Below are 26,885 nucleotides of genomic sequence, written 5' to 3'. Positions count from 1 at the left end.
GTTTTCTTTTGCCTGGAGCTTTTCCTTTTTGTTTTCTTCTCCAAATTTCTTTTGTTTCCTGACAGCCTGAACATTTCTGAATAAATCTGACACATTTATTTGTATTTTTGTACTGCCATCTTTTGCAGATCTTGTTGCAAAACTATAACAGATAAATTGTTCACTTAAAATCATAAAAATAACCTCAATGACACAGTTAATTTACACAGTTACTTTCAAAGATTCTTTTCATGTTTAATTAAAACAGAAAAAACCCAAACCAACAAAAACATTCAAATATCTTGCTAAATGACGTGGTGAAAATTGTAATTAGATCTCTTGAATGATCACCTTGTTGTTGAATTGTGCTATACAAATAAACTTGCCTTGCCTTGCCTTGCCTTGCTGTAAGGCTATATTGTTTTTGTATTTTCAAAGTGAGGAAAAGCCTAAACGACCTCTTGAAGCCTGTAGCTATACTAATTCACACCAGCCAGGATAAGTTTCTTCTGTCAGAGTCAAATGAACCAGCTCTATTGTACCCAGGGCTATTAAGGCTTTTGTTGCTGAACACACAGAGTGAGCTGTACCTGCTTGTCAATAATGAGGTGTGGAACACAGCCAACAGTGAAACCGCCATCCTCAGCCTGTGGTTTTATCTGTGGTTCATCATCCACTGAGAAAAGCAAAGGTAAGAAACACCTAAAAGTACTGAACCTTTCTATATAAAGGCACATGTAAATCCAGTACCCAAGAATAGTTTCCAGTTACTGTTGTCAATTTATAGCAATGTGCTGAAGTAATGATGACAAGAGACAAGGATGGCATGGACTGAGCAATGGTCTCTTCAATCGACCCCCGCCTATTCGCAGTTCAGTATTCGCAGATTTTCTTCGTAGGGCATTTCTAAAATATTTGCTAATCATTTTAATTTTATTTTTGTGACTAAGTAAATTTTTATGATAGAAAAATGATTTACTAATTTTCAAATATTCATATTAATGTAAACACAGCAAAATATCAATAAAATGTCGAAATTCCAAACACAAAGCTCCCGGGAAAGAAAATGCAGCTTGGGAAGCTGAAATATATCAGCATTTTAAGAGGGGGTCCCAAGTATTTGAGCATTTTAGCTATTCACGGGAGCTTGTGGTCCCTACCCCCTGTAAATACCGGGGGTCGACTGTACTATAATTCCCTTGTAATGTATTCAAATCACAATTCAGTCTAACTTAAAAAACAAACTTGAACTAATAGCCCCAACACAGGAAAATCACTTAAAAAACTTCATTCCAAAGTTCAAATAAATTATTTAATTGTTTGCATCAGTACTTCACCTAAATGTAGTTAAACTCAAAAGCTAATTAGCAGGTAATCAGCATCACAAAAGCACATTTTGTATGTTTGGTATTGCCACAGGATAAATAATTAGTCAGACGTCGACACTGTTATTAAAATATAATCGCTCAGTAACTTTCGTTCACTCAGAAGCAAACGCATATTTGTTTTTTAATAACATTTAATTGAATTTTAATAGAATATCTACATAGGCATACCCAAGCCCATTTTCAGGAAACCATCAAACCTGCGCTCTAGTGCAAAACTGTTCAAAACTAATGCGAGTTTATGAGGTTAAAAAATAATTTTTTATGAATCAAATAAGTTAGCACAGCTGAAAACTAAACAACCTCTAAACATTGTACTAGTTGAGCGACTCAGGCTTCAGCATTTGTATGTTATTACAGTCTAAAATTGTCCCCCAAAAAACAGTAAAACTCAAACTTTTAAGAAATAGAGACAAATTTATGTGGAAAAACTGCCACAAAAACTAAATGCAATGGTGGGTATTACTCCAGTGAGATAACAACACAGACTAAATCTAACCAACACAGAAAGAGAGCTGGGAGTTTCCAGTTTTTAGTTTGACAAACAGGCGCCTCACAGGTCCTCAATCAGCAGATTCATTAAAAGATGCCCACAAAACACGCTAACAGTGAAGAGGCGACTCCTGGAAGAAATATCTGAGTCTTAAAAATGATGCTGCATATCTGAGACTAGGCAATATGAAAATAAAATAAAATGAAAAATAAAACCTAGACACTGAGCATAAGAAGATTAAAAAACCCTGCAGAGACAGGCTGATCAAAATGAGCTCTCTTTGGGTGAAAAAACAAACTAACCCCAAAACAATTTGTGAACAGAAGAATAAATAAAAAGACCCAAACTACAACTTCCTCTGCAAAAACTATTTAGAAAAGAAACAGTTTGCTTTTATTTTCTCTGCACGTTCGGTGAACAGAACAGCCACCACATCCCTTTTTAAGTGCCCATCAACCAAGTCAGTTCATGTGTCCAGATGACCTAAACTGAATGCCAATTATAATTTCTATTCACACTGCAAATCATGTGATTAAGTTTGAGTTTTCATGAACATTTTCTGGATGATCCTAAACTTTATAAATAAAGAAAGATAACACAGTAAATGGGAGAAAATAGTTTTTGAACATTTCAGAGATTTCTCAGCCCTTCAGTGCATTTGATGTTGTTACAAAAAGCCACATTTCCAACAATAAGAATCATTTGAAGATGCAAAACATACAGGCCAGTAACATATACTAGTCGAAACCCCCCCAAACAAAACACAAAAACAAATAGGCAATGCAAGCTTTAAGTCATGACTGCATTTTCTGTTAGTACAACATTTTAATCTTTTAGATACCCAACTGCCAGGGTTCTGGGTCTCCTGACCCAGCATGTTTAGTTCTTTGCGATTTTTGTATTATTGTACTTGTGTGAGGTATTCTATGGTTTCTAAGTTCGATCCCTTGCCCTTCATGTTTCTCTGTGTCCCCTCTGTTCTGTGTAAGTCTGTGTCTGCATGTTTGAGTTTCCCTCTGTGTCTTTCGGGTCTTAGAGTCCTCTGCCTTATGGTTTATGTCTCTGCGTTTCTTAGTTGCTGTCTCCACCGTGTCAAGTTCGCGTCTCTGTGTCATACTTCCTGTTTTACTTTGAAGGTCCATGTCTTATGTGAATGCATCCTGCTTTGCTTGTCTCGTCAGTCCTGATTATTCTCCCAGTTGTGCCCACCTTCTGTGTCTCATTCCCCTCGTTACTTCCCAGTGTATTTAAACCCTGTGTTTCTTGTTGCTGGACCGTTGCCGACCCTCGTCAGTGTAACCCCAGCGCAGTTACCTCGAGAGTGTTTTCTCAGCGATTTGCCTTTATAATCACTTCGTGTCTCTGTGTACAGATTCCCTGGACCAACCCCTGTGTTACCTGAGTGATTGGAGTGTGAAGAGGTATGTGAGGAGTGGACGGAGTGTGTGTGTGTGACTTTCAGCGTCTTTCCCGTTCGTGTGTGGACCCCCGGAGCCCGGCTTTCCCCTCACCTTTGTAAATAGATCACCTGGTGTATTGTAATAAAGACTCCTGTGCTTTCAAGACCTAGAGCCTGCGCGTGAGTCCGTTCAGTCCCGTTGTGACACAAACATATTCTGTCAGTAGTTTTCAGTTGTGATCAACTGGTTTCAGTCAGTGGCAGGATTGATGTGTTTACTGAACACAAATGAACTCTCTTGTACAGTCCAGAATCAATCAGTTTATTGTATTTTCAAGCCAATGCTCTCCAAACACAAAAGAACAGTGTACACACAACACTGTCATCAGTGCCACCATGCCATGACTGACTGAAATTGGCTAAGGCTGAGCTACTGGCATGCTGGATGCTGACATGAGTGTCCAAAGCTGTTCCTGCAGCCTCGCATATCCATGAGAGTACTATCACAGATCTGATTCCTCTTGACGAAAATCGGAGTGGTGAGCGGTCCCAAGCTGAGGTGTTAGATAGAGCTTGACCATTATAATGGTGGGACTCATATCCCTGGGGCTGATACGTTTACATTTACTGAAATATCAGAATCAGCTTTTATAACAACAGATAAATGAAAATGTTAAAAAGTCAAAACACTCTTCAATCCTGAGTGTTCACGCTGTATAATTTGTCGAGCAAAGGGTACTTTGAAACTTCCCTGTAGGCGACACCTTTCGCCAGAAACACAACAATTAATTGATCTGAAGAGAGTCGGCCAGAACTTAAATAAGTTATTCCCAAGCTGTTGTGACAAAAAAAAACAAAAAAAACAAGATAATATGACAATGCAGTTCACAAACTATCTTAGCAAGGATTCATAAATTTCTATGCACATCACAGGTTCAGGAAATTCATTTAAGTTTCATGTGTTTGACAGAAACAAAAAATATCAGCTCATACATTGAAGTTTTAAATCTTCAAATATTGCTATCAGTCTTAAAAATCCTACATCATTTGGATCTGGAAACTTGCTTAGTCCAGGTGCTGATGGGTGACTGCTTGTATCACTTCCAGAGGTCACCTCATTTGAAATGTTTTGTATATCTATACTGCATATATGTGCATATATTATAAGCTCCATTGCATAATATAAAAATGTATCTAACAATCTTATTCTCTCTCTCTCTCTCTCTACTGGGCTGCAGATAAGGGTGCCCAGCTCACTTCAGATGTGACATGGATGCCAGAAAAAAGTAAAGCGATAGCTGTATCTGCCTACTACGGGCATTAATTAACAACATCAAATGTTACAAGAACAGTGTGAAGTCCTCCCCCCCCCCCCCAAATAAAAGAGACAAAACCAAAAAACAAAATCCCATTTGAACAGTAGACAGAACCAGCGATGGATATCTAATGTTCATACCTCAAGAAATTAGTGGTAATTACTGAGTGAGCAATCAGAGTAATGGATCTAACATTTAGGGTCTCACTGCAGAGCAATTAGATGTGTCATTACTTGAGAGTTCGTGATAAGAATACAGGTCTAGAGAGAAATTCTTTTAAAAATGAAAATCCTTACTTCCAGATAGGACATGGACACACTGTACAGCATGTCATCACTGGTCTCCTCAATGGCACGGAACAGGTCATTCAGAGTTCGAACATAGATGCCTGGCTCCTTGTCAGTTCCTAACATGGTGTATGTCTTTCCACAACCTGAAAACAAAATATAATGCCTCTCATAGACCCAGTCTTAACCATGTAGTGAGCACCCAGTGACGGACAAAATTAGCTACAGAGGTGAATTTGTGAAAAAACATTTTAAAGTATAAATAAATGCCAATCATTTGCTCCTAACCTTTGTAGTTTCAAGGAGGAAACAACATGCATACACATGAGTGGCTACAACCTCTGTGCTTACTTTCCACAAGAGGAGGCCAAGAGTAGAGCTTGTATGCGAGAAATGGCCAGGCAGAAGGCAAAAAATGAAAGCAAGAGAAAGGTGGGAAACTTGATGGAGCAATGGCTCTCTACTAGTCTTTGACAGCCTGTGACTACCCGCTGGAAATGTGGGATGCAGAGCATGACTCATTTTCTAATCAGGCCTTTGCTAAAATCAAAAGTGAAACAGGTGTTAATAAGATGTCTACCTTTTCCCAAGAGCTTGCTGAATAGCTCTCTGGCTCAGGCTGACAACAGGTCAGGAGGGTTGCACATGTAATTAGTGTATGATACACCTATGAGCACTGAGACTGAGTACTAAGAAATATATTTGGTTCTTGTTCAATGCACATACACTCGCACAAAACAAACCTGTGGGTCCATAGGCAAACACAGTGGCATTGTAGCCTGATATAAGGCCCTCAATTAGGCCTTTTGTTGTTGCCCGGTACACTTCCTCCTGTATAGGGAGAAGAAAGGGTTCAGGCCATACATAAACAGCTACACATCAATATGAATACAGTGCGAGATTTGCATTATTTTCGTTTTTTCTTTAACTCCTGACAAACCTGACTAGCGGAGAAGTCAAATGCTACATCAAACATGTAAGTCTTCTCCCTCGAGCGATTGGCACGCAAGATGTCGTCTGGGTCCTCCATGGGGTCCATCAGAACCACCATCTAATGATGAAGAAAATGGTTAAGATACAGGAAAATAAGACAGGCCTTTGCAGGCAAGGGGCTAAACACTATTGACATCAGCGAGGCCATTGAACTTAGTAATGTGTTTGTTGTGTAGACAGTATGGTTTACTTTTAATAACAGTGGAAAGATGTGCTAATGAGCAAATGGGCTCTCTATTCAGTGACATTAGGTCCAGCTTGAAAGTGTGGCAAAGATAAATGACAAGAAGGTCAGCTGAAAGGCTACTGAAGCGTATTTCTGCTGGGATTAGATGGATGACTGTTCACTAATCATTACAATATCTCATAAGTGCAGGAAAACAAATATAAACGACCGCTCAGTTTCCAGGACTAGCTAACACAAAATAAAGATATGTCTCTTTGTGGCAGATCACTGCAGATGCAAGTTTCTGTTGAGCCCCTTACTGTGCTGTACATCTGGAAAAACGAGATAGCCATTTGCTTGATGTCCCCCTTCAGGCCAATGAGATGAGCTCCAGTACCTACTTAATGATCATAAAACACCATGCTCCAAGTGTGTCCATTTGGATTTATTTTACTACATTTATGTCTTCTAGTAGGTTTTAGCATTCAATTACCTTTTGTGACTATTTTAAAGGTTCCAGTTCACCATCTCGCCAACCTTTATAGTTTCCACATTTGCTAAAACAGCTGTTGGTGTTAAATGACTGAATTGACTGTTTGTGACAGTGAAGAGGAATGTTCTGTGTAGTAGTATCAACTTACACCAATTTGTAACAGCATTTCTGTATTTTCTTGAATTAAAGGTGCATGTAATTAGCACTAAATTATATGTGTATAGACATATACACATACATACGCACACACTAATTACTGGGGATTCTCCATAATCTGTTAATGTGGTCACAGGGGCAAACATACTACGGTTTTACCACAGATGGTATTTTAATATATTCAGATCCAAATTAAAGATGTACAAAAAAAAGCAATTGTGCAACTTCACTTTTGTGCACCTTTGAGCCTAAATGTTAAAAGTAAAAACTTTAGTTAGTATAACTTCTTCCACCTATATATTATTAAAGTTAATGGTAAGAAATTGCATGTGAAAAATGACAATGCCGGCGGAAGCTATTTCCTCCAGGAAATGAAAGCCACTTCTTGTGACAAATACAGTCCCCTCTACACTCATTTCACAGCTTGTATGTAGAATATGCATTTATGGAAATGGGAATCCACTCAGGCCATCTGTCTGAATCATGGTCATAGAACAAAAAGCAGCTCACATGGCAAAGACAGTCATGCAGTAAAGAGACAAACTTCAGTTTTTTTAGGGAGAAAATTGGAAACATTGGTGTTAAAAATATGCTTTTGTACATGTGACAGCCACGGTGGCAGATATTACACTGAATGTGAATAAGCACTGAAATGTCACATTCTTCTAATTGTTCGGTTTCACAAAACTAGTCCATTATCACTAGTAAATCACATCTCTGAAAAAGAATATTTCAGAAACAATGCAGAAACAGAACATCACGACATCAGGAAAAATATATTACAATAAGGATGACAAATCTCGGGCTCAGAGTGGTTCCAACTGACTTGGTGTGATTGTACACAGCTGAAGGAAAATTAGTTTTCTCACAGTATTGTAGGTTTGAATCTCGTGCAACTGACCTGGGAGAAAAATTAATAAAAACAGAGAGCACTTAAGTTTATCTTAGATATGACTATGGGGGGGCTAGGGGTTTGTCAGCTGACCAGCTCCTTTCAGCAGTGGGCCTTGAGAGTCCTCTGAGGCCTGAAGCACCCGGCATGTTTGATGACCCCCCCCCACTCTTCCAACCCCACCAACCACTGAACCGCTCACTTTGAAGCCTCTCAATTGAAATTCAAGAGAGCGTGGGGGGGGGTTTCCACTTTTAATAAACTGGGAACAACAGATGAAGGCGGGGAGCATGGCAGGCGTACGCAGGTTGCAATCAGAAAAGAGGGGGGACAAAGAGAAGAGTAAAGTATTAAGAAAAAGAGAGTAAACATCGAAGGCATACAACTATTTGTTCTTTGAATTTATATCGTTACTTTTTCAGTTAGTATTTTTTCTATGGCATACACGTGAATGCCCCAATGTCCTTTCGACACAAAGATAACATGTCCAACAACTGATGCCCATTCTTCCTCTTTCCCTAACTTCCTCCGTCTCCTGTAGCACCCAGATACCATGACGTACAAGCTCTGATCGCATTTCATAGAAAAGATACTGTGAACAACGTAGTACTTCTCTTGGGTGCTCTTAAGCCACTTAGTCTCAGTCAATGTGATGACCTTCACAGACAATGTGAGTGTAGTCAGAAGAATTATTCTGGCAAAGAGCAGCAAAGACACAAAAAGTGTGTAATTGAACATCTAATAATAAAATAAATGTATCAAAGTGGTCAGGAGCAAAAGAGGCCATGCCAGTTGTAGTTACACCCAAGTGAGGGAGTGTTTTTGCCCACCTCTTAAGAGAAACCGCTAGTCCCAGCGGTGACAAGAGGTGTAGGCAGGAAGGCCCGGGATAGACAGTCAGGCAAACAATAGTGACCCTTTCTGGCATTAACCTATTGTGACCATGGTAAAATGTAACTTTAACTCTAGATAGATGTTGACAACCACAATTCCTCTTTCAGTCATCTTTCTATGATCTGAACTACACCTGCCACAACAGAGAAGGGAGTGAGGGAAAATAAAAAATTTAGTTCAATTCAGTTTTATTTATTTATCATCATCTGAAAACACTTATTCTTGTAAGAAAAAGAGCACAACATTAAACATAGATTTGCAACAGTAAAGTGATCCTTTATGAGTGAGCATTTGGCAACACTGAGGAGAAAAACAATCTTTAAAAGAAGCAGCAGAAATGATCACTTTGCTATAAATAGTTTTTGTTGTTCTTGTACACAACAAATGCATAAAACGAGTGTTTTCACATTTTCTGCACCCCTGGAAAGACTTTTTGGAGGTGGGGGCTAAAAAGTACCAGTTCAAATGTAAACAAAAACTATAATGGAGTAAAATGTTTCCTTTTTGAAGTTAGTTGGTTTTATGTTGAAAAGCGACATAGCTTGTTTATATATGCAAGGCATATATTAACTTGTATATATGCTTGTGTAATTTTGTTGCTTGAAAAAGCTGATGAGCACACAGCAGTGCTGTTACATAATAGCAAGTATCAAATGCATGCTTTCATGCACAGTTCTGTTTCTGTGTATGCGCTTGGGAAATCATTAGGGACCAAGGGTGTTGATAACACATATAGTCCCATCTGTCATCTGTGTTTCTTGAGTTACAGTACAGGCTACCTTCCCACAGCTCCACCCATGAACATCCACACACAGCATCTGCTGCTTGGAAAGATTCTATACTATTAATTTTCTTAAGTCTCCTGATAAGACTTTAAGGTGCTGGCTCTAGTGTCAGTACACTGTGTGGCAACATAAGACAGGATGTCTGGACATGTGCCTAACCTTCCTGGGTTTAGAAGTTCTCGACACAGACGGCCTTTACCGTAGGTTGTTCTCTGTATTTAATTAAGAGGCTTCTGAGAAGTGTCTGAGGTTAGGTACAGGTCAGTATTAGCCCTTGAGCACTGACGTCTAGCGTACAGAACAGGTTAAGAAACGCTTAGAAACGTAGTGTTCTTGACATTAGCTTTATACACATCCTCCCTCTTTCCGGTTTTTGCTCACAGTTACATGGAAACGTACTCAAACACTCAAAGCGAAAGAAGCATGTTGATGTGTATAAGATGAAAAAGACAGAGTTTTAACGCACTTATGAAACACAGTATGTTTGAGCACAAAGAAATTCACCTATACAAAAGGTACGTAATTTATTTCCCCACAAGAACCGATTAATCACATTTTGCCACCATGAGCACATTTGGCAAATGTTAAGATGAATTGATGAAACTGTTAAAATGGCAAAATGAGCCTTAAAATAGTTAATCAAACTCATCTCTCTTGAGTTGAGCTTACTTGAGGCGAAGCTGTGAGTCAGTGAACAGCTGCACAGCAACCATTCTCCAAACACAACTGCTACAATACAGCGAGCACATAGATCATTATAAGGGCCTATGTGTTTGCTGTTAACGATCAAAGTAAAGGACAGGCCAAAACTGTGATAGTATAGTAACAGTCAATTTGCCATCACGTCCATTAATGGCTTAGCACTCTGATGATAACAACCAATTGCAGCAGCCAGTGTGTGATTTCTAAACCTCTACCAAATGGTTAAACTTATGGGTAGTGGTCAAACCATGATCTTTCAAAGATCCGGAAAGACACAATTTTAGATGTTTGACGTCAAAACAAGACTTTCCACTCAGTTCTAAATTGGCTCTTGTTGTTATTTCTACCAGGACCAATCGCCCCTTTTCACTGGCTGCTGACTTATTCATGGGCACCTCTGAAGGAGACATCAATTTTGACACAAGTGGGCTAGAAGCCCGATGCGCCTGAGAAAAGCACAAAGTGAAAAGGAAAGCAATTTCCTGGTTGACAGCCTCTACAAGCATGGTGTCATTTTTAGCAGTTTTAATCATGGTGTCACAATGGAGATCGCATGCTACAGCCACTTTTCATTTGGATGCAGCGCGTGACTCATTTTAACTTGACCTCGGAGGCTGGCAAAAAGAAAATGGTCAGAGCGTGAATTTATACACGGTGGCTAAGAAAAAAAGAGGCTATAAAATATTTATAGTATCTCAAGGATCAGCCAAAGTCCGACAACAGCTTGCTTATGAGGCGACATGAACCCAATTAGCATGATGGCATTATCTATACACCTGCAATAAACAGTGTGGTGAGATGGAGCAGTGCTGCCTGGTGCTTTTCTTGGCTGATGTGATTGATGATCCACAAGACTTGCTGTTGGGGTCATTACACCAGCAGGATTGACTTGGTTGGCCATCCTGCTGACTATAGCACAGCTAGCCCCCACCGTAGATCTATAATTCAAAGCCTGGATGTGGTGCGGTTTCACTAGCGAGCCAGCCCTGGTTGCTTCTCCCTATCATGTGCCAAATGGAAAATGCTGCCAAGACGGGAAACAAAAGTCAGAAGTCTAGAGATCAACCAGTTTTCTAAGCACTATTTCATTACACCTAGATAATGGTTAGGGTCACTAAGAAAATAACAAAGCAAAATCTGAAAACACTACACTAGAAGCAAAACCCTTTTCCTGTCTTGTACTAATCGTATAATTATTTTCAGGCTTTGGTGTAGTGCATTGCTAGCAGGTAAAATTAAGGAAAACCTGATGAAATGTTGTGAGATATTTTAAGGTTAATTAACAAAAACCTTATACATCAATGAAGCAGCAACAACTGACGCAATAACCAAAGATAGCACAGATGAGAAATCTAAAGAACTGACACCAAAAATGTTAAGATGCTGTCTGAATTAGAGTGAATTGGCTTCAGTGTTGATGAGGTAACATCCCTTAATCAGAATCAGAATCTTTTATTAATCCCTAAGGAAATTATGTGAACAGTTCGTAATGCATGCTTTGAAAAGATGTATTTGTGATAGATTGTGGTCACCCTGAAAGAACTTTCCCACTATGACAAGAAGCACAGCACCGACAGAAGTTACAGTTACAGAATATTATATATATATACACACACACACATACACATACATATATAAATACAGAGACAAATATAAATAAAATATACGAAGGGGATAAATAGAATAAATAGGAATAAAAATAAAAATACAAGTGAATTGCACATTTCAAGTATTGAGGTCTATTGCACCATTGACTATTTACAAAAAGTATTGCACAAGGTATTGTACGGTGAGGTGAAGAGGCACTACAGCTTAGTTGTTCCCCCCTCCTTTGTCCTTCAGTTTCCCCTCCCTCTCCCCTCCAGAGAGGAGACAGATAAATTAAAAGTGCAGTTGAAATGTCTGCTAAAATAGAGCTGCTAATATGTTTAAAGACTCTCCCTGCTGACTTCAACTGAGCCACTGGCAGAAAAAGGAAATGCCAGCCACATTAGGTCTACAATGCAGTCCTTTTATTGTCATGCAGGTATTCATCTCTTTATTTATTAAAGGACAGGTACCCGTCAGAATATGAAATAAATGTATTAATCTCTGTGTGACGACTCTGCTCTCTGTGTGTATTTCAGTAGTCCCTGCTAATATCTTCTGGCTGCACAATCACATAACAGTAGATTTGCTTAACAATGCCATCTACATGCTGTGTCAAGAATACTGAAGAAGAATAAAAGGACTGAGATCAGAAAAAGAATGCAAGCGGGTCTAAGCTGTGACCTTTACAAGGCAACCTTTCAAGCTGCTCTGTCAGCAACGCAACCAAAGCTTTGGAAAATCCAACGGGCACAATTGAAGCTGGTTATCTGATAGAAACCCTCGGCACTGCCCTCTGCACCCCAACAATGCTACTGTATATCCCGTTTCAGAGGCTCTCTATGATTGGAGGTGTGTGCTGGATCACAGTATACCTGATACAGTGTGCCTGATAGCAAGGTCTGCTCTTCTATTTGATGTTATATAAGATGTCTGGCCGTGGCTAACGAAGGCCAAATCATTACAGTCAGATGTAATTCCGACTGAGATGTTCAATAATACACGCAATAGTACTTTCAGCCTCTTGCACAATGCAGCAAGACGTCTTTTAAGCTGAAGAATTGGGTGAGAGAAATTACTTCATTTTGTCCCTTTTAAACTTCCAATTTTCCTCGCTTCACTCATCACTCCCATCATTTCTTTTTTATATAGCACAGATGCATTATTAAACAGCACAGGCACGGATTGTTAAAAAGGACTGAAAGAACAATGCAGCAATCTGTCATCCAAAAAAGCAATTCACTAAACATCCAGATCACAATTCAGTGTGAAGATGTCAAGTATCTTCACACTGTCATAAATTATACTCTAAAATAAAACAATCAACCCATTAACCACTTTTATTTTGTTTCTTGTGTTAAAAATGTCACGTTTGGGAGATAACATGCAAGCCAACAGAAGACAATGACAAAAGAGTAAACTCAACGCCAAGAGGTAATTAGGCTGATTACCAGAAAAGCTATTACATGACAACGTGGCAATGCTCAGTGGCTAGTGGATCTGAGGGCAGACCACAGCGACCTCCCTGAACAGGGTCCAGTAACCATCACAGTGGCAGATATCCAAGAAAGGGTCTCCAGTATGAAGAGTTGGACAGCACCAGGGCCCGACATGGTTCACGCCTACTGGCTGAAGAAGCTGACTGCACTCCACGAGCGTCTGGCAGCACAAATGAACCAGCTGCTAGTTAACGAGAGACACCCGGAATGGCTAACTGAAGGCCGGACGGTCCTGATCCCCAAGGACCCCAAGAAGGGACCGGTCCCCTCCAACTACCGACCAATAACCTGCCTCAGTACTACATGGAAGCTCCTGTCAGGCATCATATCGGCTAAGATGAACAAGCACATGGGTCAATACATGAGCGGGACACAGAAAGGAATTGGCAAGAATACCAGAGGTGCAAAACACCAGCTACTGGTAGACAGAACAATCAGCCGAGTCTGCAAGACCAGACTGACCAACCTGTGCACTGCCTGGATTGATTACAAGAAGGCCTATGACTCAATGCCCCACAGCTGGATACTGGAATGCCTAGAATTGTACAAGATCAATGGGACCCTAAGAGCCTTCATCAGGAACTCAATGGGGATGTGGCGTACAACACTAGAGGCCAACTCCAAGCCCATAGCACAAGTTACCATCAAGTGCGGGATCTACCAAGGAGATGCTCTGTCCCCACTGCTGTTCTGCATAGGCCTGAACCCCCTCAGTGAGATCATTAACAAGACTGGCTACGGATACCGACTACGGAACGGAGCAGTTGTCAGCCACCTCCTGTACATGGATGACATCAAGCTGTATGCCAAGAGTGAACGAGACATCGATTCACTGATCCACACTACCAGGCTATACAGCAATGACATTGGAATGTCGTTCGGACTGGAGAAGTGTAGTCGGATGGTAACAAAGAGAGGGAAGGTAGTCAGAACTGAGGGGATTGAACTACCAGAAGGCAACATTGCAGACATAGAGGACAGTTACAAGTACCTGGGGATCCCGCAGGCAAATGGGAACCATGAAGAGGCCGCTAGAAAGGCTGCAACCACCAAGTACCTGCAGAGGGTCAGGCAAGTCCTGAGGAGTCAGCTGAATGGTAAGAACAAGATCCGGGCCATCAACACATACGCCCTGCCCGTGATCAGGTACCCTGCTGGGGTAATAGGCTGGCCAAAGGAGGAGATAGAAGCCACTGACATAAAGACAAGAAAGCTCCTGACCATGCATGGAGGGTTTCACCCCAAGTCCAGCACCCTGAGGCTGTACGCTAAGCGGAAGGAAGGGGGCCGGGGACTGGTGAGTGTCAGCACCACAGTCCAGGATGAGACAAGGAACATCCAAGAATACATTGGGAAGATGGCCCCAACTGACCGAGTGCTCAGTGAATACCTCAGGCAGCAGAAACCCAAGAAAGAGGAGGGAGACGAGGAACCATCATGGAAGGACAGGCCCCTGCACGGTATGTACCACCGGCAGATAGAGGAGGTGGCTGATATCCAGAAATCCTACCAGTGGCTGGACAAAGCTGGACTGAAAGACAGCACAGAGGCACCAATCATGGCAGCACAAGAACAAGCTCTGAGTACAAGATCCATAGAGGCTGGGGTCTATCACACCAGGCAAGACCCCAGGTGCAGGCTGTGTAAAGATGCCCCAGAGACAATCCAGCACATAACAGCAGGGTGCAAGATGCTAGCAGGCAAGGCATACATGGAACGCCATAACCAAGTGGCCGGCATAGTGTACAGGAACATCTGTGCCGAGTATAACCTAGAAGTCCCGAGGTCAAAATGGGAGATGCCCCCAAGGGTGGTGGAGAATGACCGAGCTAAGATCCTGTGGGACTTCCAGATACAGACGGACAAAATGGTGGTGGCTAACCAACCGGACATAGTGGTGGTAGACAAACAGAAGAAGACGGCCGTAGTGATCGATGTAGCGGTTCCGAATGACAGCAATATCAGGAAGAAGGAACACGAGAAGCTGGAGAAATACCAAGGGCTCAGAGAAGAGCTCGAGAGGATGTGGAGGGTGAAGGTAACGGTGGTCCCCGTGGTAATCGGAGCACTAGGTGCGGTGACTCCCAAGCTAGGCGAGTGGCTCCAGCAGATCCCGGGAATAACATCGGAGATCTCTGTCCAGAAGAGCGCAGTCCTGGGAACAGCTAAGATACTGCGCAGGACCCTCAAGCTCCCAGGCCTCTGGTAGAGGACCCGAGCTTGAAGGATAAACCGCCCGCAGGGGCGTGCTGGGTGTTTATATTATAAATGGTAAAAGTCTTCTGTGTGCCAGGATTTCAGATATAAATATGCCAGCATTTTTCCATTTACACCTTTGATGTTCTGCTTTTTGACAAAGATGATGTGGATCATCCATAGCAGATTAACCTCTAATAATAAACAGACCGGACAAACAAACAGTGTAAAATAACTTCATTTTTTTTAAGTGTGTATATTTGCTTTGTTATTTGTTCCTCATTTGTTTCATTGTAATGACTGTTACAATTATCAAAAGGAATTATCACAGGAGTAAGATGACTCTCCTTCTTTCTAGTATAATAGAATAAAAGCTGAAAAAACATGTTGGTGAGTAATGACCTTTGGAGGATCCTTCCAGATGAAGGCAGCAGCAACCTGTGCAAGGGTCCATTTAGTACAGAGCTGAGTTAACTTCACACCCATGTTCACACATAATGACAGTAATAGCAAAATGGTGCTCGACAGCATGCTATTTTCAGCCTTTCAGTGAATTTTGCTACCATCATGACATGACAGAAGGAGATGTTGTCCGTGTAAAACACAAAAGAAACCATTACTTCTTCCAAGTCCTTTTTGGAGGCATGGCAGACAATCAACTTTCTCCAAGGTTTCAAAAATACACTCCACTCTCTTTTTTGAAGTTAACTGAAAGCTTGAATGTACTAAAGAGGTATAGGCAAAAGAAAAACTGTAAGCAGCCCCATGAAAGTGTTGAGTTCATTAAACAAACAAACAAAAAAAAACTAAAGTGGAGTTTGGAATTGACAAACTGTCTAAATTGAACATCCTTTAGAAATGTCAGTATGCAAATTAGATTGTTAAAAGCTTCTGGGTGAGCTCAGGAAGCACAACTGTACTAAATCAACCAGAGTTTTTTAGCTTATTCTATATTGGATTTTCAGTTGAGTTCCTAGGTAATACTTAATAATTTAACAATGCAAATGAAAGGGTTTTTAAAAAATCCATTGTATTTGAATTAAAAGGAAAAAATACCGGTCGTTATCAGTGGTCATCATCCACCCAGTAGATTCTATGGTATCAATTTGAAAATCCTACGTCAGCTCCCTCTCAATTAATCAAGTTCGCAAAGTTGGGTGACGACTATACCCCTTCAGGCTTTTATGGTTTAGGGGTGATAAAAATGATGTTTTCATCATATATAATTAGGGATGGGTACCAGCACCGGTCCAGACATAAACGGTAGTAACTAGGGGTGGGTTTTTATAATCGATTCATCGATTAAAATCGATTCTGGCTTGGATAACGTAAAATCGATTCATTTAAATCCTGAATCGATTTTTTTAATATAAATTTATTTTGCTTGAAATGCCAGAATCTTTGGTGACATCTCACAAAATTTCAAGAACCACCAAACAGTTAAGACAGTAAATGAGAGCAGGTACACGGATTCTGCACATAGACTTAAACACACAGTGCGACCCGCGGATCAGAATCAGATGTCGCCTTTCTCTTTTTTTTTTTTTTTTCTTTTTCTAAATGACATCAGAAACAGCAGTATGCGACATTACGTGATGGCAGAGCTTCAGATGTCGCCTTTCTCACGGTTGGGGCTGAAAGCCGACAGCTCGCTGATCCTGATGTTTCGGCGGGTCCGCGCTTTGTGTTTACGCCCTTTTTGCGCCGATTCTAAAGCTGTTAGTTTGATCTCTCTCCAAACAATATTGACCGAACCAGCAGCAAAAGAAGATCCAAACGATTCACATAAAATCGTCATGAATTCACTCTGACTTTTACTGTTTTGCTTCCACCGCGATGCACAGCTCTCTCTCTCTCTCTCTCTCTCTCCCTCCCCCCCCCCTCTCTCTCTCTGTACTTCAAGAACAGTTTCCCTTTCTTCATTATTCGCTTGCTTGTTACGCACCAGTCTACCGTAGTTTACAGCGCTGTCAGCCGCTGTTTTTTTCCCTTTTACATTCTTCCGAAAAGAAAACCTCATTTCTGCTGTTCAATACTGAACAAATTTAAACTTTTTAAAATTATTCAAAATGCAAAACGCTTAACCGTGTCTCTAATAAAACCGCTGTAACTTCAGAGGTAATGTTCATATGTTGATTAATGGTTTTCTTTCGTTTTTGATGTACTGCAGAATATTTTTATAAAATCCCAGGCCAGGAAAATCACCTTCATGTTTTTCTGTGTTTTATCTTCAGCTACTTTGACACAAAGGCATCTGCTGTGATGCTCACACCTTTGATAAAGTCTTGCGTGTGTCAGCTTCCTTTTTATTGATACAAAAATATGTAAATGTACTGATTTGAATTATAATATTTCTGACTGTCAAAATTTCCCAGATTTAAATCGAATCGAATCGAATTAAATCGAATCGTGGATCGAATCGATTCGGGACCTTGTGAATCGGAATTGAATCGATTCTAGAAATCAGTGACGATACCCAGCCCTAGTAGTAACCAGACCAAAAAGCAGTGCACATTTTGGTGCTTTTTGGTCTGGAATATTTTATTATATTAATAATAAAATATTATTAATATTTTTAAAATGATAGCGGCACACACGAAAAATTTTGAAGCACAAACCAGCACAAATGTAGCACAAACGTTTAACATCAATTTTGTTTGATTTGGGTAACGTGGGGGGGCTGGTTGACCTTAGACCTTTACATTTTCATTAATATATTTAAAACAGAAGCAGCACAAATTACAATTTTAGCAGCACAAACATAGCACAACTGATTGACACCAATTTTGTTTGATTCCATTAATATGGGGGGGCTGGTTGACCTCCGGTGACCTCTAGAAATTTTTATTAATATCTTTAAAATGATAGCGGCACAAAAGAACATTTTTGCAGCACAAACCAGCACAAAGGTAGCACAAACGTTTGATACCACTTTTGTTGGATTTGAATAAGGTGGTGGGGGGGCAACTCAACTTCACTCACATTGCAACAAGTGCTTTAAGGTGATACTGTGCAAAGGAGGTAACACCTCAAATCTGACGACGAACCTGGTGACGCATAGTGTTTTTTTAAAAGCCGAGAAATGCACCGTATTTGATAGCTTGCTGCGAGACCTCACACCGAGCACATCTTCTGCGGGTGTGGTGCCTGTTATCGGTCCCGGAGTTAGCAACATCCCCCAAGAACCCGAAGAGGAGACTCCTGGTCCCTAGCCCTGCCAGTGTAGCAGAAATGATGACGGATGATGATGATGGCAGCAGCAGCGGCCATTCTTCTCTGCGTGAGTAGCTTAATGTTGTTCGTGTGTAATTTACGTTAAGTAGGCTAACCACGTTATTACATTAATGCATGTAAGGTGAACTAGCAAACATCATCATAGCTACATGCAGCTGTCCTCTTGTTTGATGGCAGATACTCCCTTCACCCTGGCCAAAAAGGCTAAAATGACCAAAGAAAAAGTGGAAAACAGCTAAACATGAGAGGTTTTTGGACAAAGTTTGTGTTTTTTCCATTATTTAAAAAACACAAACACAAAAGAGTGATACCATATATGCCCTATAGCTGCAGAAAAGGCTAACATTGTTATCTTTTTACAAAAAAAACAGCTAAACATGAGAGGTTTTTGGACAAAGTATGTGTTTTTTCCATTATTTAAAAAACACAAACACAAAAGAGTGATACCATATATGCCCCATAGCTGCAGAAAAGGCTAACATTGTTATCTTTTTACAAAAAAAAAAACAGCTGAACATAAGAGGTTTTTGGACCAAGTTTGTGTTCTCCAATCTTTAAGCACTGGTTCGAGCACCGTTTAAGCACCGGCACCATTTCAAAAGTACCGGTTTGGCACCGGTATTGGATAAAACCTAAACGATACCCATCCTTATATATAATACATTTATTGTGCAGCTCTTAAAGCTACACAATAAATGGAGACATGACTCACCTACATCACCTTTTCATAATTACCATCCTTGCAGAAAAGGTAAGTTTTCTATTCTCTGACTCAGTGCTATGATTGAACATTTTCCTCTGATTCTTGTTTTAATTGTCCAATGTAGGCAATTTTCGGGAAAGGCAGTCTCATGGATGAGCCCCACCAGAGAGACAACATGTTGTTATGACTGTAGTAATACGGTAAAAGCCCCCATAGAGACTGGTTCCCACTAGATCATTAATACCCAAGGCATGCAATTCTTTGTAAACACCCTGTAATGGTTAGCTGAAAATCTGTCCATCTCAAATACAATCTCTTTTCTTCCTATTTTTATTTCCCTCAGTCTTTTTTGGCATACTTGTTTCTCTTCCCACTCAAAAATTTGACTCTTCCACAACTGATATTTTAAATTTATTGCTTTTTCAGCTCTGGCTAGAGTTATCTCAGCCATTGTGTAAAAGCTTTTTTACCTAATAGTTTTGCCACAATGGACAAATTCTTGCCTGTCACCTATTAAAGCGAGCACATCTATGGCCCTGCCTTTAGAGAGCGCATGATGAGAGGGCACTGAGAGGGATCACTCACAGCACACGCAAACATGCACGATCCAAAGGAGGGTGTAGTGAGAAAGCTAACTCGAGGTCAGGTGTGAGAATAAGGAAAGCAAAGATTATCCACTTTTCTGGAACAGGCTGTCTATTTGGATTGACACATTAACCCACATTTGAAGAAAAACAAAAAAGTAGGTGTACTTTCCACGTCTGGCCCAAACTGCTTCCTCTGCTCTCTGTGGTGCCACTGTTGCCATTTTAAGTTCAGTTCCTGTGCCTAGCACTTTCGCTGTATGCTATTTGCAGCTGTGAAGCTATTCAAACAGTCTGCCTCATAAAAACACTCCACCTAGACAAAGTGTGCCATTTTTTCCCGTTTTTGTTAGAAATAGGCTAGCAAATGTGCTGTTGGAGAGAACATTTCCATTAACAGAGGGTGGAGAAACAATAAGGGAGCAAGTTAATTAGGCATATTTATTGAGTATATCTTCTGCATGGCACTGAGACTTGTAAGCATGCTACATATAGAATCACATTTTCCACATTTTTAATTAATCCTGCAGTCTTACTAGTTTCCTATTGTGTGTTTGTGTTTTAAATACTGTTTGTTTTCAGCTAAGAGCTACTGCACAGAAGCTTGTTATGTGACTGCATAGTGACAATAAAGAATCTTGAATTAATGTCAGGATGGCTACCTGACCAATTTTATCAGTCACTGAGTGTCCTATGTAGCATTCTGTTTGCTGGCACTTTTGTATTCTGAAGTGCAAACCTTTTCTAATCTACACTACACTGTTTTCTTAGGGTGCTGCTTTTTTAAACCGGGCTAATTACAGTACAGTCTCTAATGCGAAGGCAATTTGAATCTTCTTTCACTGACAGGCCAGCGTAGAGGATGTCGGAAACTCTATACTGAGCACTTGAGGTTACGTGCTTCGTAGTTCACAAAGGCAGAAAATTTGCCAGTTAATGGGCATACTGTAATGACGTTGACCTGTGCTTGGACCAAGCTGAATGCTGCTGATTGTCTCAAAGGACGTGATCTTTACAAAGGAAGCAGGAGGTAAAAGGTTACATTTTTGTTTGCCTTCTGGCTGACATTCTCTCTCTTCAGGATAAAGATGAACATGAGAGACAAAACCTGTCCCTGAGAATTTTCTTTAGAACACCCGATATATAAGTACATGGGAATCCCTGCACATACCCATGAAATGCAGTGCAGAAAGCACAGACAAGCTAAGCTGTACAGATGTTCCACTAATGAATGCAAGAACGTATTTGATACAGACAATTCACCTGCTGACTGAAAAGCAACAAGGAAAAATCCACAGTTTTTGTAAACTTCTTCCAAAACGTTTCCTTTATTCTCACAAATGTTGGACTGTAATTTTGAGGAACAGAAATGAAAAAAACAAAAACAGAAAACAAAAACAAACAATGGCCGTGACCTTGTCTAGGTGTCTCTATGGAGATGAGGCCTCAACATAAAGCATTCCCCTCTGTGTGCTGACAGACCAGCCTGGCCAAAAACTTGCCTTACAACTCCAAAGGCTAAGACACATGGTGCGTGACGCAAACACTCAACTCTACTAAAAGATATTTTTACATACATGTATATAAATTTATGTACTAATGTTCCTGATATTCCTTTTCTGGCTCTGCCTTTGAAAATGGATTCAGTTTTTATATAAACTGCACATTTATAAGGGATCTGTGCAAAAGGTTTTTCTTAATTTACTCTGTAAAAATAATCAGCTTGTAAAGTGGAATTGCTGAAGAGAGCCACAGGGTGATGCCTCCTTTGCAGTGCTTGAATTCGGACACAGGCACAGAAATAAGGCTTTGACTGAGATTCCCATGTTCAATGAAATGTAGTGCTGAGGACACCTAGTATGGTATGGTCACTTTTAGGTTGTATTGAACAAAGCACCAGAGCGAATGTCTCCACTCCTGTGTCTGACAAATGTCTAAACTATTATAGGCAAGCTAGCTAAGTGCTACGTATTACTCTCTCTTCTCGGACAAGGACACATCATAGGTGGTGATCCCTGATCACTTAACAGCATGTGTTATCCCACCTGTTTATTTAGAGGCTGCAAGACACCCTTCATCTCAACTTCAACTGAAATGGGTTCCTCAGCTTGCTGATTTTCGTTGTTTCTTTTTTTTTTTGATGATGACGGATGATGATGGCAGCAGCAGCCGTTCTTCTCTGCGTGAGTAGCTTAATGTTGTTCGTGTGTAATTTACGCTGAGTAGGCTAACCACGTTATTAAATTAATGCATGTAAGGTGAACTAGCAAACACCGTCGTAGTTACATGCAGCTGTCTTCTTGTTTGATGGCAGATACTCCCTTCACCTTGGCCAAAAAGACTAAAATGACCAAAGAAAAAGTGGAAAACAGCTAAACATGAGAGGTTTTTGGACAAAGTTTGTGTTTTTTCCATTGTTTAAGCACTGCTTCCAGCCAAGAGTGATACCATATATGCCCTATAGCTGCAGAAAAGGCTAACATTGTTATCTTTTTACAAAAAAAAACAGCTGAACATGAGAGGTTTTAGGACCAATTTTGTGTTCTCCATTCTTTAAGCACTGGTTTGAGCACCGGTTTGAGCACCGTTTAAGCACCGGCACCGTTTCAAAAGTACCGGTTTGGCACCGATATCGGATAAAACCTAAACGATACCCATCCCTAATTAAATGTATTTTCAATGACTCTACCTACCACTTTAGTTTAACCATTAAAATGTCACATCAGACTTTGTTAAGTGAAAATGTCCTAAGTAATTATGTTCACAAGGCTGAGTGACCATCTTTAGACCTTATGGGGTAAACATGGCCTTAGTGCTAGCCTCTTAAGGACTGACCTCTCACCTCTGTTTGTATATTACATTAAGATGGTAATGGAAATACTGTCTGCTGCAGGTTCAGTTTCTTCTTAGTGATGTTCAGTATGTGAATGTCAATAACTATTGATTAGAAATCTGAAGCACAAATATTTTTTTAAAAATAGAGAGCACATGGCACTCTAAAAGCTGGTTTCCAACAGCATTTAAAAGTTGATGTGTTACATTATTTTTTGCTACTCACCAGAACCTGTCTGAAAAAACAAAATATTTGCAGACCATAGGAATTATATTATCATCTGTGGCAAGAGCTGTTATCTTTTTTGTGTTATATCATCATTAGCAAAGACGAATACACCTAGGCTTGTTTGTTAGGTTAGTTTTTTGAAATTGTTTCTCATTCTCTTTAGAAGTAACAATTATGTCCAATTGTCAGATATGCCGAATAGTCTCTTTAGAAGTAAAAATTATGCCAAATTATTGTTTTTAAGTTGAATTAGGCTATTTAGTTTTTCCCTCAACAGTTCAACGTTTCTTTGATTCTCAATGTCCATAGTGTTAGAGGCTACACCGGTTGCATTAGTTCAGTGGTCCCATAATGTAGTGGTTTACACATTTACCTAACAAACGAAAGCTATCTGGAACAGTCCCGGGAGCAGACATAAATCCTCCCAGAGGAGGCTGCATCAGGAAGGTAAAGTTAAAGTTCAAGATCAAATGTGTGGAGAAGCCTGCTATACTGATCCCTTGTGAAAGAGCTGAAAGTAGCCAGTCTTAATAATTCAAGGTTTCTTTGTTTCCCAATGACCATTGTGTCAGGCAGTGATGGTGTGATGGTACAGTACAGTCAGATAAATTACCACTACTTTTCTGAAGATCCATGAAGATCCCTACAGGCTGTCTCTGGGGGAAGAGTAAGCCTGAGAGAGAAAAAGAGCAGGTGGCACAAGGCTTAACCTGAGCTAAAACTCATCCAATGAGCTCATCTCCACAGGCTTAGCCAGCTTCCAAGTTGTCTGCTTTCTGCCAGGACAGCCAGATCTGGGTACTCTGGTCCAGTCCGTCGAGTCAGCCACCAGCCCTCTGCTAATCTGTCTGAGCACTACCGTTGGGCCATATGTTTACCATCTTACCAACAAAGTAACATATGCACTGTCTTGTTTGCTTGCAAAAATATGCTGTCTATAAAGGATTTAAGATGTAGTGTAGACATCACTCTTTATTTCTCTGTATGTGATGACTACCACAGGAGTGACAGCTACAGGTAAACAGATTCAGCCCTGTCGTGCAATATAATCCCACCACATCCACTGTGAGGATGTGACCTTATCTCACAATATCCCCTCCATTCATGTCAAGGCAGCCCAGGTAAGCCCACAGGTAAAAAAACAGATCCCAACAATCCCACTGTCTCGATAACAAGTGTGTAGCGTAAGCTCCACTAATCCTTTGTTGTGAACGTGTACAAGTGAACCTGACATAACCTCAAAGACGCCACACATCAGCACTTTCAGATATAATAAACTATGTACTGTGGTATTCAGGAGTGAAATCAACACACTGAGTCAAGCTGAAGAGGAAACATTTTTTTCTAGCTGAGGTTTGGTTGAGCCTTATTATAGTGGCTGTGTCAGCACCATATCTACCTTCCTGGTGTTATGCACTAATCCCCTGAGTCCAAGCCAATTTTAATGATGTCATGCCAGACTGGTGCTGATGTTGTCCTTAAGCTGTGATTAAATTACTTACGTTAAGAAAAACAAGTGATATACCAGCGTCGTGGATAATGAGTTTCTAGCAAATTCCCTCAACAGCATGAAAAAACACTAATCATACCCTTTATTGAATATAACATTCTCCACAAACACTTCTCACTGTTTTACTGTGGTGAGTCATCTGTTGCTACTGTTAATTTTCTTGTCTTGGTTAAGAGAAGCTTCCCACCACCAGCAGGCCTACAAATGCCTCAATCAGCCTACACTACGTGAGGAGACACCTCAGCAGGTTCCCAGTCACGATGTTCATTATCGTTTGCACTACCGTCATCACCACTGCACAATCTACTAAATGATCTCGAAGAGGGACCTGCTCAAATGTGAGGCGTAATGGTGAAAATGGTCCTCAAGGGACTTGCACACGCAATGTGTCCTTCTCATATGAAAGGTCACATGGTAGCAACCTCATTAAATACTATGCTCATTGGGAAAAAGGCCACCTGGTCTATGACGGCAAACTAAGTCCAGTTTCTTTTTCTATTCCACTGCCAGAATAAATGAATAGAAAAATCAAGTTTTGGTTGTAGTTTATGAAATATGCCTAAAACTCATTGCTATGGGGAACAGCTATGGCCATGATAGTCAATCTACATTCTGTTCATTCTGAGTCATTCTCGTCATGGTTTACTCTAATGGAAAACACAATTAGTGTAATAGCTCCATTCAAAGCTGCTTATTTGTCAAATAAGTTGGAAAGTAATGTCAAACAAGTTGGTGGAAAACTGAAACAAGACCACAGTGGAAACAAATAGAACCAAGCATGAGGCTGCCGGTACTGGCTGTTTTCATATTAAAGCCAGATGTGTTGTTTTGTCAGACCAACAGTAAAAGCCAAAGAAATTCAAATTATAGAAACAGCAAAACAGAAAAAGACTTTCCAATTAAACTGTTTGTCAAATTGCATCATGGTTAATGTAGGCGCTAAGTTAGCAAGATAAAAGTATTAGTGGAATAAAAATAGGCATAAGCATTTGTCCATTGTCCATTTGTCTGACACTACAGAAGAAGTGCACTGCTAATTGGTGAACTACTCATTTCCAATGACTAGGTGGCTGAAAAATACTTCATAAGCATCAGACAGATTCAGAAATAGAAATAATTACTACTTGCTGCCCTAGGCGTCTCTCTGTTGCCATTCACGTCACAAAGTTCTTGCACCATTATGAAAATCAAAATCAATGCTTTTTATGACCTTTTCAAGACCTCAGTAATTGGAGCGGCACAGTCTTTATGTTACAACTGTGTGGGCACTACTGGACTTCAGAGATACTTTTTTCTGGACTTAAAAGATACCAGAGGGAAACTGCACCACACTTCTGTTAAAACATGTGTACCTGATTTAATTTGTACAACAAAAAGCAGAACAATACACCAACTATTTTTTTTTAAATCTACAAGACGACTTGGTGTGGTGCGTATACATGACTTAGTGCAAAGCACACACTCACAGTTACCATTAACCTTTGTATGCATTACTTTCTAAAACTAACCCCTGTTTCTCTTTCCGACAAGCATATGTCAGTATTTACAATGTATGACTTGATGAAGCTACTTTGAAGTTGCTGACAGACCAGTACAAGTTGATTTTAATTATGTTATTGGGTTAGTGCTTGTTAGTGTCACAGTCCTTATAACTACAGCAAGTGACATTAAAACCGCACGTGTAATGTTTTTTTTAAATAAATCTTAAAGGTGAAAATTTTAAAATATATGAAGCACATAGTCTAAGACCTTTAAGGAGCTTTTTATTACTTGAGTCTGAATCTTGCAGCATTCATATACATATGCATTATGATGTATGCTTTATAAATTAGGTTGTTTTTTTGTTTTTTTTAAAGAGATGCTGATGTTGCAAAGGTCCCTGTAGGCACCTTATTTGTGCAGTCTCATGACAAGCAGGAAGGAACACAGTATCCCTCTTTCACACAAAGCCACCCCATCACTCACTCACATGCAGAATGAAAAATTAAAAGACCAATGTCTCACCTGGTCGTCCACTCTGTGGGCCACGATTGTAGCCCCCTCCTCCTGCTCAGCATCGCTGAGGGGTCGGATTCTCAAGGCAACCTGCAGCAAACAGAGCAAACTCTGAATGTAATCAACTTGGATATGTTCGGTTTCATGACATCATATCTAAGAAAATGACACTGACAGCACATAAGACAACATGTCTAAGGTTTTATCTGTAGTTTCAACTGAATTTTTACAAATGCTTTAATGTCACTTGTTAGAGTGCTTCAACAGAAAAGCATTTTATAAGAAAAAAAACTGGCTCATATATCAGATGCAGCGCACGCTGTGCTGATTTTGAACATTACAATGGTTTTGGGAATGAAGAAAGCAGGTGAGTAATGTTCAATACGGCTCAGGATTGGCTTTGTGCAGGATAAAAAAAAGAATCCCTCAAGATGAAATGTGACTTAGAATAATAAAGATGTGCGAATATAAGTAGGAAGGGGAACTATGATACACTGCTATATTGCATTAAGGGAGTTGTAAAAGATGTATCCTAGTAATAACCCAAATTCATGAAAATGAAACACATAAATTGCA

The 26,885-nt window shown here is 40.2% G+C and overlaps 1 protein-coding gene across 4 annotated transcripts in view; it reads right to left on the bottom strand.

Annotated features, from left to right (window-relative positions):
- Positions 1-26,885, bottom strand: part of kif19 (kinesin family member 19) — a 40,103-nt gene that overhangs the window by 11,476 nt on the left and 1,742 nt on the right. For 3 of the 4 annotated variants that reach the window (XM_082544471.1, XM_082544472.1, XM_082544470.1), the window contains 4 exons: positions 26,319-26,399; positions 5,800-5,910; positions 5,603-5,690; positions 4,869-5,005 (listed from right to left, as the gene is read on the bottom strand). In XM_082544471.1, coding sequence (XP_082400597.1) covers positions 4,869-5,005; positions 5,603-5,690; positions 5,800-5,910; positions 26,319-26,399 — 417 coding nt within the window. Of the gene's footprint in view, positions 1-4,868; positions 5,006-5,602; positions 5,691-5,799; positions 5,911-10,716; positions 10,965-26,318; positions 26,400-26,885 lie in introns of all 4 variants that reach the window. The other variant, XM_082544473.1, reaches the window with a different exon arrangement.

This window comes from Aulonocara stuartgranti, assembly GCF_965226115.1.
Source record: "Aulonocara stuartgranti genome assembly, chromosome: 8".
Taxonomy (NCBI): Eukaryota; Metazoa; Chordata; class Actinopteri; order Cichliformes; family Cichlidae; genus Aulonocara; species Aulonocara stuartgranti.
This window is presented reverse-complemented; position numbering and strand designations above follow the sequence as displayed.